A 15,271-nucleotide genomic window follows, 5' to 3' on the forward strand; every position below is an offset into this window, starting at 1 on the left:
ACAGACCAATATCACTGATGAATATAGATGCAAAAATCCTCAACAAAATACTAACAAACAGAATCCAACAATACATTAAAAGGATCATACACCATGATCAAGTGGGATTTATCCCAGGGATGCAAGGATTCTTCAATATACACAAATCAATCAATGTGATACACCATTTTAACAAATTGAAGAATAAAAACCATATAATCATCTCAGTAGATGCAGAAAAAACTTTTGACAAAATTCAACACCAATTTATGATAAAAACTCTCCAGAAAATGGTCATAGAGGGAAGCTACCCCAATATAATAAAGGTCATATACGACAAACCCACAGCAAACATCATTCTCAATGGTGAAAAACTGAAAGCATTTCCTCTAAGATCAGGAACAAGACAAGGATGATACATAGAGAATCCTAACGATGCCATCAGAAAAGTACTAGAGCTATTGAATGAATTTGGTAAGGTAGCAGGATACAAAATTAATGCACAGAAATCTCTTGCATTCCTATACAATAATGATGAAAAATCTGAAGGAGAACTTATGGAAACACTCCCATTTACCATTGCAACAAAAAGAATAAAATACCTAGGAATAAACCTAACTAGGGAGACTGAAGACCTGTATGCAGAAAACTATGAGACACTGTTGAAAGAAATTAAAGATGATACCAACAGATGGAGAGATATACCATGTTCTTGGATTAGAAGAATCAGTATTGTGAAGATGTATACTACCCAAAGCAATCTACAGATTCAGTGCAATCCCTATCAAATTCCCAGTGGCATTTTTTACAGAACTAGAACAAAAAATCTTAAAATTTGCATGGAGACACAGAAGACCCCAAATAGCCAAAGTAGTCTTGAGGGAAAAAAAGGAGCTGGAGGAATCAGACTCCCTGACTACAGACTATACCACAAAGCTACAGTAATCAAGACAATATGGTACTGGCACCAAAATATAGATCAATGGAACTGGGTAGAAAGCCCAGAGATAAACCCACTCACCTATGGTCAACTAATCTATGACAAAGGAGGCAAGGATATACAATGGAGAAATGACAGTCTCTTCAATAAGTAGTGCTGGGAAAACTGGACAGCTACATGTAAAAGAATGAAGTTAGAACACTCCCTAACACCATACACAAAAATAAACTCAAAATGGATTAGAGACCTAAATGTAAGAGCAGACACTATAAAACTCTTTGAGCAAAACATAGGAAAAACACTCTTTGACATAAATCACAGCAAGATCTTTTTTGATCCACCTCCTTGAGTAATGGAAATAAAACCAAAAATAAACAAATGGGACCTAATGAAACTTAAAAGCTTTTGCACAGCAAAGAAAACCATAAACAAGATGAAAAGACAACATTCAGAATGGGAGAAAATATTTGCCAACAAATCAACAGACAAAAGATTAATCTCCAAAATATATAAACAGCTCATGCAGCTCAATATTACAAAAACAAACAACCCAATCCAAAAATGGGCTGAAGACCTAAATAGATATTTCTCCAAAGAAGACATACAGATGGCCAAGAAGCACATGAAAAGCTGCTCAACAGCAATGCCACATCAGTGAGAGGTCCGCGTACCGCAAAAAAGAGAAAAAAAAAAAAAACTAAAAATAGAATTGCCATATGACCCAGCAATACCACTACTGGGCAAATACCCAGCAAAAACCATAATTCAAAAAGACACATGCACGCAATGTTCACTGCAGCACTATTTACAATAGCCAGGTCTTGGAAGCAACCTAAATGACCATCGACAGATGAATTGATAATGAAGATGTGGTACATATATACCATGGAATATTACTCAGCCATAAAAAGGAACGAAACTGGGTCATTTGTAGAGAAGTGGATGAATCTAGAGACTGTAATACAGAGTGAAGTAAGTCAGAAAGGGAAAAACAAATATCATATATTAACGCATATATGTGGAACCTAGAAAAATGGTACAGATGAACCAGTTTGCAGGGCAGAAATTGAGACACAGACGTAGAGAACAAACGTATGTACACCAAGGGGGAAAAGTTGTGTGGGGGTGATTGTATGATGAATGGGAGACTGGGATTGACACATATACACTAATATGTATAAAATGGATAACTATAAGAACCTGCTGTATAAATAAATAAATAAATAAATAAATAAAATTCAAAAATTTCAAAAAAAAAAAAGAAAGAAACACTTGAGAACCTTGTAAAAAAAAATAATAATTCTCTAGCCAGACTGATCAGGAACAAAAGAGAGATGATACAAATTACAATATCATGATTGAGGAAGGCAGCATCACTACAGATTCTGTAGATATTAAAAGGATTGCATGATAATATTATGAACACCTTTATGCCAATAAATTTGACAACTTAGATGAAAAGGGAAAATTCTTTGAAAGACACAGACTACCAAGGCTCACTCAAAAGGAAATAAATAAGCTGAACATCCCCATATCTGTTTTAAAAATAGATTTTTCAGTTTAAAAACTTTCTCAAAAACAAAACTCCACTTCCAGAAAGTTTTACTCTTGAGTTCTACCAAACATTAAAGAAGAAATAACACTAATTAAACACAGATTCTTCCAGAAAACTAAATAGGTGTTACTACATTCCAACTCATTTACTGAGGCCAACATTATCCTTGCAAAGCTGGTTTAACATTCAGCAATCAGTCAATGTACTTATCCATATTAAGAGACTAAGGAAAAAAATGTAATTATCTCAATGGATGCAGAAAAAGCTTTTGACAGAATATAACATCCATTGCTGATAAAAACTCTCAGCAAGCTAGTAATAAAAGGGAACTTCCTCAGCTTCAGAGAGATCATGGTCAAAAATATCTTACAGGTTACATCAAATGTTTTTCTCCTAAGATCATGAACAAGGAAAAAGTGGCTGTTCTCACCACGTATATTCAACATTGTACTGGTACTAGCCAATGCAATAGGCATAAAAGGGAAATAAAAAGGTACACAGATTAGAAAGGAAGAAGTACAAATGCCTTTATTTGAAGATTACATGACTATCTGAATCTACAAAACAAGGAAACTAAAACTAATAAGTGAGTTTAATAAGATTCTGTAATGTAAAATCAGTATGCAGCAATCTGATGTATTTCTATACTCTAGCCATGAAAAATTAAATTAAAATTTAAAAGTTTATTTTTCTGTCTAGGTAATAAGTATTTTTATTGAAGTACAGTTTCATTTACAATAGAATATAAATATAAAAAATACTTAGCAACAAATATGTCAAAGGAAAGGAAGACCTATTTACTGAATACTACAAAATATTGCTTATAAAAAATTTGACTGAATTAAATGAAGATATATACCGTGGTAATAAATCAGGAGACTCAGTATTGTTAATATGTCAAAAAAATTATTTGTATAGCCTCCTAGACTGCTGGAAAAATAATAGAAATCATAGTATAAATAGCATGGCCGTAGGAGAATGTGTGGAATGGCAGGCAGATGTGATGGCAAAGAACAGGAGATAGAGGTAAACATGAAACTGTAGACTGGGGCCAGGTCTTGAAGGGCTTTGTACACCACGCCAAGAGCTTAAGCTTTTCTTGAAGAAGTTGGAAGTCACTGGCTGTTTTATCTGTGTTTAACTTTTAATTTTCAAGTAGTTTTAGATTTATAGAAAAATTGCAAAAATAGTGCAAAGAGTTCCTTTGTATTTCTCACCCCCTTCCCCTGATATTAATGTCTTACCTAGCCATAGTACAATTATCAAGAACAGGCAGTTAACACTAATACAATATTACTGAGTGAGCTACAGACCTTACTTAAAATTCATCAATTTCCTTAATAACTTTTTTCTGTTCTAGAATTTTATTCAGGATCCCATATTGCATTTAGTTGTCATTTCTCCTTAGTTCCTCCAGTCTGTAATAGCCCCTCAGTCTTTTATTGATGGCCTTTAAGACACAGAAATGACTTAGTGAGATCTAAAAAAAATAGATAATACTTGTTTACAATGTGGATGATTGGAGAAAGGTTAAGCTGAAGGCTATGAAATCACACCAGCTTGGAGACAGTTTTAGTAATTGGGTTAGTGGTGATATAGATTGGACTGAATACATAGTTCATCATATTTTTTACCAAGATCTTCTTATTCTTATATTTAATTTGCTGGAGTATATTAATATTCTGTCACTTGTCTTGAAAGAATCAGTTCTAAATCCAGGACATGCCATATTATAAAAGAATAATAATTTTAATAACTAGAATGTCTGTAAAATGATGGAAAAAGTTTCGAAGACAGACATATAGTGTAATATGGATTATTATTCTTGTCACAATTGTGTTTAATCCTCACTCTTTGTTAGCTGGGATTATGCAGACAAAGATCAAATTTTACCTGTATCAACTAAATATAACATTCTGCACTCATGTAGATTCTTAAAGTCCTATAGCTATCTTTCCGGGAGTCCTAACTTCTGTCAGCTGGTGATCAGTCATAGGGTATAGGATGGTGAAGATGTTGTTTTAGATAAATTTATCATTTTATAAGTCCATAGGCTGTGGGAAGAAGGCCTTTCTACACATGATATTAAGTAAGATATTCCCAAAGGTCAAAGATTGACCAATTTGATTGTATAATAATCTTAAATCTTCTAAACTGTACATAAATTTAAAATACAGGAAGAGTAAAGAGAGATATTTTAACATATAAATAACAGATAAAGGGCTGATACTGAAAATATGTGACGCTTTCCTTCAAATTAATGACAAAAAGACAAACCCATTCTAAGGTCACATTTGTTGCCTATCCTTCCATCCTCATCTTATACCACTCTCCATCGTGGTCTCTGTACTCTAGCTACCTGCTTCTTCTTTCTGCCTCTTAGGTAATACATGGTCTTTCTACCACAGCATCTTTCTGTGGTAGAAAGCATCTACCACATTATATTTCTTCTAGTTGGAAATATTTTCTTCACCCTTTTTCATCAAGGTAACTCCTTTTCACTACTTATTCTTCATATTCCCAACTCATAGTCTAGGAAAAATGCTTTTGAGCTACTATAGACTAATGACTCCTTTTGACCTAACCGCTACTTACCACATCATTATACATTCATGTGAACATCTTATGTCTCTCCCATTATACACTTACCTATTTTTGACCCTTTCATCCTGAGTACCTGACACTTGCCTGGTATAGTGTATACATTTGACATATGCAACGTATAGATGTATATGTGCATAAATATGTGTGTTCATTGCATAATTACCAAAGTAACATTAAAAGGAGAGGGGACTAATCTGAATTTTTATAAAATAGGAGGCTATGGAAATACATAATTGAAAGGTTGTAAAGTACATATTAATATCATAAAATCCAGGTTCCAGCCTTGTCTCCACTACTTACTGAAAACGTAACACTCAATTTAGTGTTCAATAAATGAGAATAGGAATTTATTCAATATAATCATGTCGATAAAATGGTAAAATGAATATAAAAACATTTTGTAAGTTCCAAACATATATACATAGATAAAGTAATATTTAGTCAATATTTTTTATCATTTTTATCACATCATTGTTGGTAAAACCACTCTAGGGCTTGACTGGAATTATACTTAATATTTCATTGTTGCTTCTCAGTAGCTTTTCTCATCCTTGGCCAAATATTTTGTATATAATCTACATATTTGGAGCTGAAAGTATAGAGGTAATGCCTTAATCCCAAATCCATTTTTCTTTCTCAAGATTGCTTTGCTGTTTGGAGTCTTTTGTGTCTCCATACAAATTTTAAGATTTTTGGTTCCAGTTCTGTGAAGAATGCCATTGGTAATTTGATAGGGTTTGCACTGACTCTGTAGATTGCCTTGGGTAGTATAGTCATTTTCACAATATTGATCCTTCCAATCTAAGGACATGGTATATCTCTCCATGTGTTTGTGTCATCTTTGATTTCTTTCATCAGTATCTTATAGTTTTCTGCATACAGGTGTTTTGCTTCCTTAGGTAGGTTTATTCCTAGGTATTTTATTCTTTTTGTTGAAATGTGTAAATATTATACGTTATGTCTGAGTCAGAGAAACATGAAAGAATGAAATCTTCTTAGTTTATCATGGTAAATAGAAAGAAGATAAGGGTCACTTTTGAGATACTTTTATTCTTATTAACTCTGTGTATCCTCTTTTCCTATACCTCATCCCCAATCACAAACTAAGAAAATTAGAAAAATAGGGAAGTTCTGCTCTCCAGTTATGGTTATATTGTCAACAATATTATTGGGAAAAAGTAAAGGAAAGTCAACGAATATTAGGTGTTCTGCAACAGTCACCTCAAAGAGCATTGCAGTTACAATCCACCAGACTTGTGTGTTCCAGGAAGGGTTACACATCAGAACTACTCAGATAACATATCATAATGCAAATACATGACTACCAGTAGAACCTCTTGGAGTGAAATTAGTCATCTGTGTTAAATCTCTACTTTGAATTCTGTTGCAAGGGAGATTTTGGAACCAATATAGCAAGTAGATTGGGAGCTCTTTGAGGATAGAAGCTGCCATATATATTATCTAGTCTCCAAAGAAGTTCCTGGCCCATTGTTGAAAGTTGATAATTAAGTGTTGAAGAATAAGTCTATGAATTGAATGTGCAAAAGTCCTGATGTGACTTAAAATCATTAGAAGATGTTATATCAGGACAAATTGGTCAATATAAATAAATCAGAAGAAATATCACAGGGGATAAGTGTATTCAAGAAAGATGGTGCTATCCAAAATTATTTACTGAGTTCTCATTGAATATTGAATAACATATAATCAGTTTCAAAACCCCTAATAGATTTTATTTTAATCTTATTTTACTTAATAAAAAAATAAACTGATTAGCTTCAGAAATGAAAAAATAGTGCACCTGAACATCATTTAACTTAAATTTATGTATTTAGACAGAGAACTTCATTTCCATAACTGCCGAATGACCAAAAAGGGTGAAAGTGTTGCTAATTGCAGTTGCTATTAGAAAGAAAGAAAAAAGAAAAAAAGAAAGCAAAAAAAAGAAGAAAAGAAAGAAGGAAAACAAGAAAGAAAGAAGAGAGGGAGGGAGAGAAGGAAGGAGGGAACTAAGGAAGGGAGGGAGGGAGGAAAGAAAAGAAAAAAAAAGGTATGCTTTCAGCAATTAATGCAGGCTACAAACATCTTTGATAGTGTTACAATTTCAGACAGCTGGAGTCACAAAACCAGCAAGCTGTTCAATATCCTCTATGTGTTCGGAGGTATGTGAGTACATGCATGCATAATTTAAGTAAATCACAGGGCTTGAAGTAATCAGTGGGAAAGCAGCATGCCATTGAGAAATCCTTGGCTTGGATTCTTATAATAAAACAGTGGTGGATACACACATAAACATGCTGATATTTCAAATTCAGTTTTCACCCTGTATGTAATGAATTAACGTGTGCATTGTATGTAACTAAAACTCTAAATATTGCAGTCCTCCAACAGTCAAGACATGGAATTCTTATAGTAGAAGATAGACTGCTTCACTAAGCTTTGCTTCTGTTCTTGGTATAGCCCTTTATTTTCTCAAATCTGTCTTCTGCTGTCATGAGTCTCTTTTTTTATACTAACTTTTATATAGGGCCCTAGGAAGGGTCGATGCCCAGAGGAAATCAATTTGTTATCTACTCTGCTTCAACCAACATTTTATATTGGTAAAATGGACAAAATGGGCATCATATATAGCTCTGATAGGTTGCCTTGCAGACCTATTCTTAATGTGTCCAACTGTCAACAAGTACCAATCTATTTTAGATGTGTGAGCTCTTTTTTTTTCTCTCTATATTGGACTACTGCTTTTTACAAACATGAGGATAGGCAATCTCCATTGAGGTTTCCCCGATGGACAGCTCTATCTTTTCTTTGCCATGTAAAAATTTAAGTTTGTAAATATCCCTTGCTTACTGTGGTGAAAAGGCTATTGAACAATGAGTTAGAGACCCGCGTCTTCTTTTTTTTTGAAGCGGGGTGTGTGTGTGTTCTTAGCAACTGTAAACCATTGAAGGTGGGGGGCATTTTAAGAGGGATGCATGTCTATGACTTGCAGGCTACTACTCTCCCAGTCTCTTCCTATAAGAAATCTAACACGATGATTTTGCTACTCTTTCTGAGTCTCCAAATCCTTCTCCAAACAGTGTTCTAGGATGTGAACACACTGACAGTCATGGTTGGCATTGCAGTTAAAGCTGATTCTCCATTCTGGACTACATGATCTCTAAATTACCTTTCCGAGCTAATAATATATGGTTTTCTGATTGCAAATTTGATGATTGTTACTTTGATTTTATAGGGAAAATTCAGCTGTTCTTGCTAGTATGTGTAGCAGGATGGATAATAGCAAATAGCAAACAGTCTTAAAATAACACATTTTGCTTATATAATTGTTTTTAGTATTTGCTTAATTTGTGTTCTCACTAACAGAGGTTAATAGAAGTAACATAGTTGATAGGAGGAAATCACAAATTATATACTAAAGCAAATTTGTCTGTTAAAGAATGATTAATATATGACTCTTCAGAGTTTATCTTTCTAAATCTGAAGATTAAAATAGATAATTTTCATGTATTGTTATATGTGACGGAATATAATACTGAAACTGATTTTTTCATATCAAACCTCTCTATAACTTTTGTGGTAAATTTATATAAAATATTACATTCATTTGATCACTTTAAATTATCGTGATCTAAAGATTGAGTTCAGCTGTGTACACCTTAAGGCACTTTTCGTATTTTGATATTAAATGCTAAATGAGCCTAGTTTTTGAGCAAAATCTTTTTTTAAAAGTGAATTTCTATTTGCTTATATAAACAAGCAATAGTCTTGTTTACCTCTGTAGTGAAACAAACTTTTGACCAGTGTTTTTGCATAAATTCATTGAAAGTATAACTACAAATCTGTATTGCTTCCTATAAATGTTGAATTCATGAACATGAATAAGTTCTATGTGTGATTTTTACCGAAACTTCACCTGCAATCTGTTATGGTCTAAGAAGCATTGATCCCTGATGCTATCTTTCACAATTATTTGAAATCATATTACCTCGCTCATGCTTGAAAATTATGTCCCTAGTAATTATTAATTTATTTTGTATGTGTTGGTTGGCTTAACATTAATCATAATAAATTTATTTGATATTTATATGTGTGTCACTAGTATAGTACTTCTAAACTTTCATTTTGTCAGCTTTCATTAACTGGCCAATTTATTACATGGAGGTACTTATCGTCTAACTTTTCTTTCAAATTTTTCAAGAATTAAGTACAATGTATAATAAAGTTTGAATCCTGAGAATATATATCTAGAATGCTTCAAATCTAGAATGAATACTGGAACAATTATATTGTCTTATCTTCTCAAATGGAATTAATTTTGCCTTGATTCTTTCTAAATTTACTTTTGATTTTATTTCTAAACTCTTGACTTCAAAGATTGGCATTCTGAGATATCACTTCTGAACTCTTTTTTTCTATATATGCGGTGTCTTTATGTTTACTTATAATTTATATTTTTTCTAGTTTTAAATAGGTTTTGAAGTAAGAGTATATGCATACACAGAGTAGTTAAAATGAAATTAAAACAGAGATCGTAAACCGTACAGTAGAAATTAGAAATTGTTCAGTTGGAAACCAGAATGAGATAGTTTCTGGAATGTACACCATGAGTTTTCCCTTTTGATTTCACCATGAGTTTTCTTTTTTCTTTTTTTTTTAAAGATTTATTTTTCTGATGTGGACCATTTTAAAAGTCTTTATACTGAATTTGTTACAATATTGCTTCTGTTTTATGTTTTGGTTTTTGGCTGCGAGGCATGTGGGATCTTAATTCCCCGACCAGGGATTGAACCCACACCCCCTGCACTGGAAGGCGAAGTCTTAGCCACTGGACTGCCAGAGAAGTCCCATGAGTTTTCTGATAAACAAGGAAAAGAACAAAAACATTTTCATTTCTCCAGTTTAATAGGAGAGACAAGCATCATCAAAGTTTTAGATACCAGAATGGCTCTGTTTTCTGTGGCTAGAAATTCCTTCCTCAGACTCTTCATCTCCCCCTTCTTTTATTTACCAGTTTGCATATTATCTCTTTTCTTAAAACTTTGTATTATATACTCAGTAAAGAATTACCTTTTCCCTGAATTATACATTGAAAATTATAAAAGTATAGCTATCACTCTAATTGGATGCCTATCACTCGAGAGACAAGTAACAGACACTGAATTATCTCTCATCCACACAATAATCCTGACAGATTCGTGCTATTTTACCCTCTTTACAGGTGATGAAACTGAGACCAAAAGAAGCTGAGAAATTTGCACGAGGTCAAATAGCTTATTAGGATAGAATTCTTGATGTCTATTCCAACAGCACTTTGTAATGGGAGTATCTCCTCATGTGGAATGTGCCTTTAAAAAAAAGTGTTTCCATAGTTGTAGAATAGCTGTGTAAGCTTTATTCACTGTTCCTCAAAAAGAGAAAATATATGAAACCTATTGACGTTTGCATATCACTGTGCTTTCTTGCAGCCTGTGAACTCATGAATCAAGGCATCTTGGCCCTGGTCAGCTCCATTGGCTGCCCATCGGCTGGGTCCCTCCAGTCTTTGGCAGATGCCATGCACATCCCCCACCTCTTCATTCAGCGCTCAACAGCTGGGACCCCAAGGAGTGGCTGTGGAGTCACCCGGAGCAACAGGAATGATGACTACACTCTCTCTGTTAGGCCGCCTGTCTACTTAAATGACGTTATCCTGAGAGTGGTCACAGAATATGCCTGGCAGAAGTTAATTATATTCTATGATAGTGAATATGGTGAGTGTTTGTTGCTGGTATGAATTTTGTAAGCTGGTATTTGCATGACAGGTAACTTCGTTAAAATCTTGAAAAATTTAAGGAGCTTACTTATTATTATTTGTGGTTTTCATGTCCTGTCACGTTCTTCTTACAAGTGTAGCGCAACAACAGAAAACTTTGTTAACACCTCAAGTTCAATCTTTTGTACATATCTCAATCTTTCAAATAATGGGAAGTCATAAAAACAATACTGTCTTTCTCCTCTTTCAAAAAGATTTATATCTCTATCTAATAAGAAAAAATCATTTTGGACAGATTCTGGAACACTTAAAAAATTGCCCATTTCTATTTTTTGGTTCAAAAAAAAAATCTGAAGTATCTTGCTTACACCCTCGTGTAGACTTTAGTATCCACTTAGTACTTAACTCTTTGAAGGTCACTGAAATTATATCACTTTATTTTTATCCTGGCATATCGTCTACAAAATGAAATCTCACACAAATACTGAGTAGTATAAAAATACTTATTTTATTTAACTTTCTAAAGTAAAACACAAAGCGTTTTACCTAAATTTGCCATACTTTGAGAAGACACTTTCTCTCAATATTTTTACTTGTGTTACATTAAGAAAACTAAGCAAAAATAATATTATTTTTGTATAAGTATTTTGTCCTGAATTAATCTACCTGCTTTCTAGCTGACTGATCCCAGAGATTTTCAAATATAGTTTCTCTCTCTTTTTTGTCGTTAGGAAGAGAGGAAATGGAGTAGAGATCTATACGTTCAAATGAGAGGAAATAAACAAGATTCTGATAAATAAAGAACATATATTTTGAAACGTGTTTCCTTAGAGATTTGCCTTAAGAAGGAGTCTTAGAAAAAAATTTCTATTCAGTATGGATGGGCCTGGTTTTTACATTTTTATTTTAAAAAGTTAAGAAGATTTACACTCTACAGTGCAACTTATTTTTCTTGCAAATAAATAACTATTTAAAAATGAGTTCTCTTGTCCTAATCTAGTCAGCATTTGGAACTATATTAGAGGACAGTTACACAAGAGTGGGCCAGAAAGTGGCATCAGTAGAACTGAGCACAAACAGGTTGGCAGAAATCTGGGAAGCAGCAAATAAGAGCCCCTGTGGACGCCCAGGGAGGGAGAGCAAGTGGCATTACATTAGCCCTAAATATTCAAAGGTCACATGGGGTTTTGGAGGCTGAGTTCCATTCAACTTGATGGGTAGGCTTCAGACAAAAGTCTGTGGCACTCTCTAAAAGCACAGTCCTTTGTCCCCAGGACGGAAATCCTTATTTTGTTGCTTAATTCATGTTATTTAGGGGTCACAGAACAAAGACCAAGAGACTGAAATGAACAAAATAAACAAAAAGGAAATAAAAATAATTGGCTCATGAGTAAAAGTAAAGATGGAACACAAATCTGATAGTCACTGATAGGATTATTTAGTGAATATAGTAAACTCTAGCTCTGGAATCAACATACTGAGTATGCCTTTGTCAATTTTTTCTAGTCAGATTATCTATGGTTTTTATAACCATAAATGGTATTCTTATATGACTTCTGCTCAATATAATTTGAAATACTGAATTTGTAAACACTAAATCTTTCTTTAAATGGAGAAAACACTTTTTAGTTAGTCCTATCAAGATAGTCTTGTAAAATAAAGAACAGAAAAGTAACTTTTGATGAAGATGTTTTTACAACATTAAAATGAGAACTTTACTCTCTGATTATAAATGTCCATGAGGAAGGAAAATTCCTTGTTAGCTTGTTTCCAAGTCCTACATGGATTACAGTTAGGAAATTCTTGTAAGAGAAGAAATTTTAATTACTGATGAAGTAAATGTTTTTTAATGTACACTAAATTCATAGTCACACACTCATTTACATACATTTGAAATTCCTCATTCTCTTTTCTTTGTTTTCCTTTGAGTAAATAAGATGCTATAATCACAGTGTTCGTATCCTCTGCTAGAAGCAGTGTTTGTTTTAGGAATAATGAAAAACATTTTCCTTTACTCTGATGATAAACTTGACTTTAATTTATTATTTAATTTAATAATTCACGAAACAGTACCCTGCTTGTACTTTTAAAATTATTTCCCGTAATACTCTTGTTCAATGAAAGAAAATTTTCCTTTGATACTTACAATAAATCCTGCTAGTAAAGAACTGGGCTAGAGTCCAAAATAAACATCAAGCTATCCAAATACCTTGTGCCTTGAAGAGGGCTACATGTATTTACATATCCATTCATCAATGTCCTCATTTTAAGTTCAAACATCGGAATTATACTTGACTTTTATCTTGGTTATCAGGAATTACTTTCATTAAGGAATGGATTAAGCATCATCCATGGATGGAATCAGGCAGCCTGCTGGAGCCAAATGTTATTGAAGATGTATTTTGCTTAGAAAAAGATACTTAAAGAAAAAGATTAGGCTTCTTATCCAGTTTATTAGAGAAACACTTATTTCCAAAGCAGTTAATTATGATTAAGGGCACAGTGTAAAAGTCTACTTTAAATTCCTTAACAAAGAAAATTCAAGTCTTTGATTCTAAAAGTAAATGGATAAAAAGAGGGGAAAAAAAAGAAACTTTATTTGAATGGATTGATTCAAGACATTTTTTAAAAGGCTTGAAGAGAGGAAGTGTTGAACTTTTAAAAATATGTCATTCAGGAAACGTTCATAGCTCACTTGCTTCGTGCAAATATGAGACGTGAGATTAAAAGTTTTACAGAATGTAGTCTTTACTTTTAAGAAGCTTACAATTAACGAAAGAGAAATATTTATATTAGACTCTCTTAATAGAGAAAATAGTGTGTTGTGTCATGAATGATGCAAACTGAGTGCTAGTGTTGTGCAATGAAGAAAGTGTTGAATTGAGGCAGCAGTGATCAAAGAAGGCTTCACGGGTGGACTTTGATCTTGATTATTGCCTCTCAGAATCCTACCTCACTTTAAGTGTGTGCGAGACGGCCATTCCAACAGACAGTGTGAGCAAGTCTTGCAGCAATAAAAATATTAAAAAAATAGTATCTCGGAGCATTTTTATTCAGGCAGTAGAATACATATTTTACATTGTATCATTGAATTTTCTCAACAGCTGTGTGAGGTAGATAATATTTACAATTTTACAAATAGGAAAACAGAAACAATCTGATGGGTAACTAGTTCACAAAACATAGCTGAGGAGCATCAAAACTGAGATTTAAAGTCGGACCCCAGCCTATCTATACTCCTAACCACGTATAATGAGTACAAAGAGGTTGCAGTGGCTATCAGCCAAGAATATAGCAAGGGATAATCTTACAGAGAACATGTATTGTATCCAAGCTCTGTTCTAAATGTTTTACACGTATCATCTCATTTAATCCTCACAGCAGCTCTGTAAGGTAGATGATGGTGGTGATGCTGGTGATGGCCATGATTATACCACAAATGAAAAAAGCTAAAGTAGTAAGAGGTCAGGTGACTCAAAAGTAAGTCCAAGAAGCCTGAATTCAAACACTAATCCCTGCTCTCAAAAACTGGACTATTTTGATACAATAGAAAAAGCATAAGAGTAATTTCTGACACTGAAAAATTTTTTAAAGTTTACAAGTGACATGTATAGAATCATTTTTATTAAAGAGAGATAATGTCTGACTTTAAGGCTGCAGATCTTCAACATGTTAACATCATTCAAGGAAAAATACCGTATGTCAATTCGGATGGTTTGGTTATCGTTGGAAACGTGGAAACAGGGCAGTCACGGGCTCAAAGTAGGCTGACCCCTCAGCAGAAATAGCCGCTTGCCTATGCAATATATGTTCTCCCTTTTAAATTGAGAGAGCAATACTTCCAGTTGAAAAACTATATTCCCTAGTATTGCTTACAGCTGGGGGTTGTAATATGATACTGTCAAGAACTGTGAAGGGCCTGAGATTTTACCCAACTTGCAAGCTAGCGAGTTAGACTGCCTCAATTTCATAGATGCTGGCAGAAAACACTACGCTCCTGAATTAGAGAGCGAGATCTTTAATACTCAGGGCGCAGCAAGCAGCGTGAGCCTTGTATTAATTAAAATTTTCTGCTCATAAAAGACACCATTAAGAAAATAAATAGGCAAACTACAACCTGGAGAATAAATTCCAATACATATATCTGAAAAACTTATGTAAATACATAGGCTATATAAAGAGCTCAGAGAATTAAACAAAACTCCAGCAAAGCAACAAGACACCAATAAAAGTACACAATTGAAAGTGCGCAAAAAGTCTGTGCAGACGGGGCTTCCCTGCTGGCGCAGTGGTTGCGCGTCCGCCTGCCGATGCAGGGGAACCGGGTTCGCGCCCCGGTCCGGGAGGATCCCACATGCCGCGCAGCGGCTGGGCCCGTGAGCCGTGGCCGCTGAGCCTGCGCGTCCGGAGCCTGTGCTCCGCAACGGGAGAGGCCACA

General features: G+C 34.1%; 1 protein-coding gene across 2 annotated transcripts in view; it reads left to right on the forward strand.

Annotated features, from left to right (window-relative positions):
- GRID2 (glutamate ionotropic receptor delta type subunit 2) overlaps nucleotides 1–15,271 on the forward strand; it is a 1,406,179-nt gene that overhangs the window by 714,615 nt on the left and 676,293 nt on the right. Inside the window, exon 3 of one of the 2 annotated variants that reach the window (XM_024126697.2) lies at nucleotides 10,547–10,831. The exons of the other annotated variant lie outside the window; for it this stretch is intronic. Within the exon in view, the coding sequence (XP_023982465.1) occupies nucleotides 10,547–10,831 (285 nt within the window). The remainder of the gene's footprint in view (nucleotides 1–10,546; nucleotides 10,832–15,271) is intronic. 2 annotated transcript variants of the gene reach the window in all.

The sequence above is a fragment of the Physeter macrocephalus genome, chromosome 7 (genome assembly GCF_002837175.3).
Source record: "Physeter macrocephalus isolate SW-GA chromosome 7, ASM283717v5, whole genome shotgun sequence".
NCBI classification, from domain to species: domain Eukaryota; kingdom Metazoa; phylum Chordata; class Mammalia; order Artiodactyla; family Physeteridae; genus Physeter; species Physeter macrocephalus.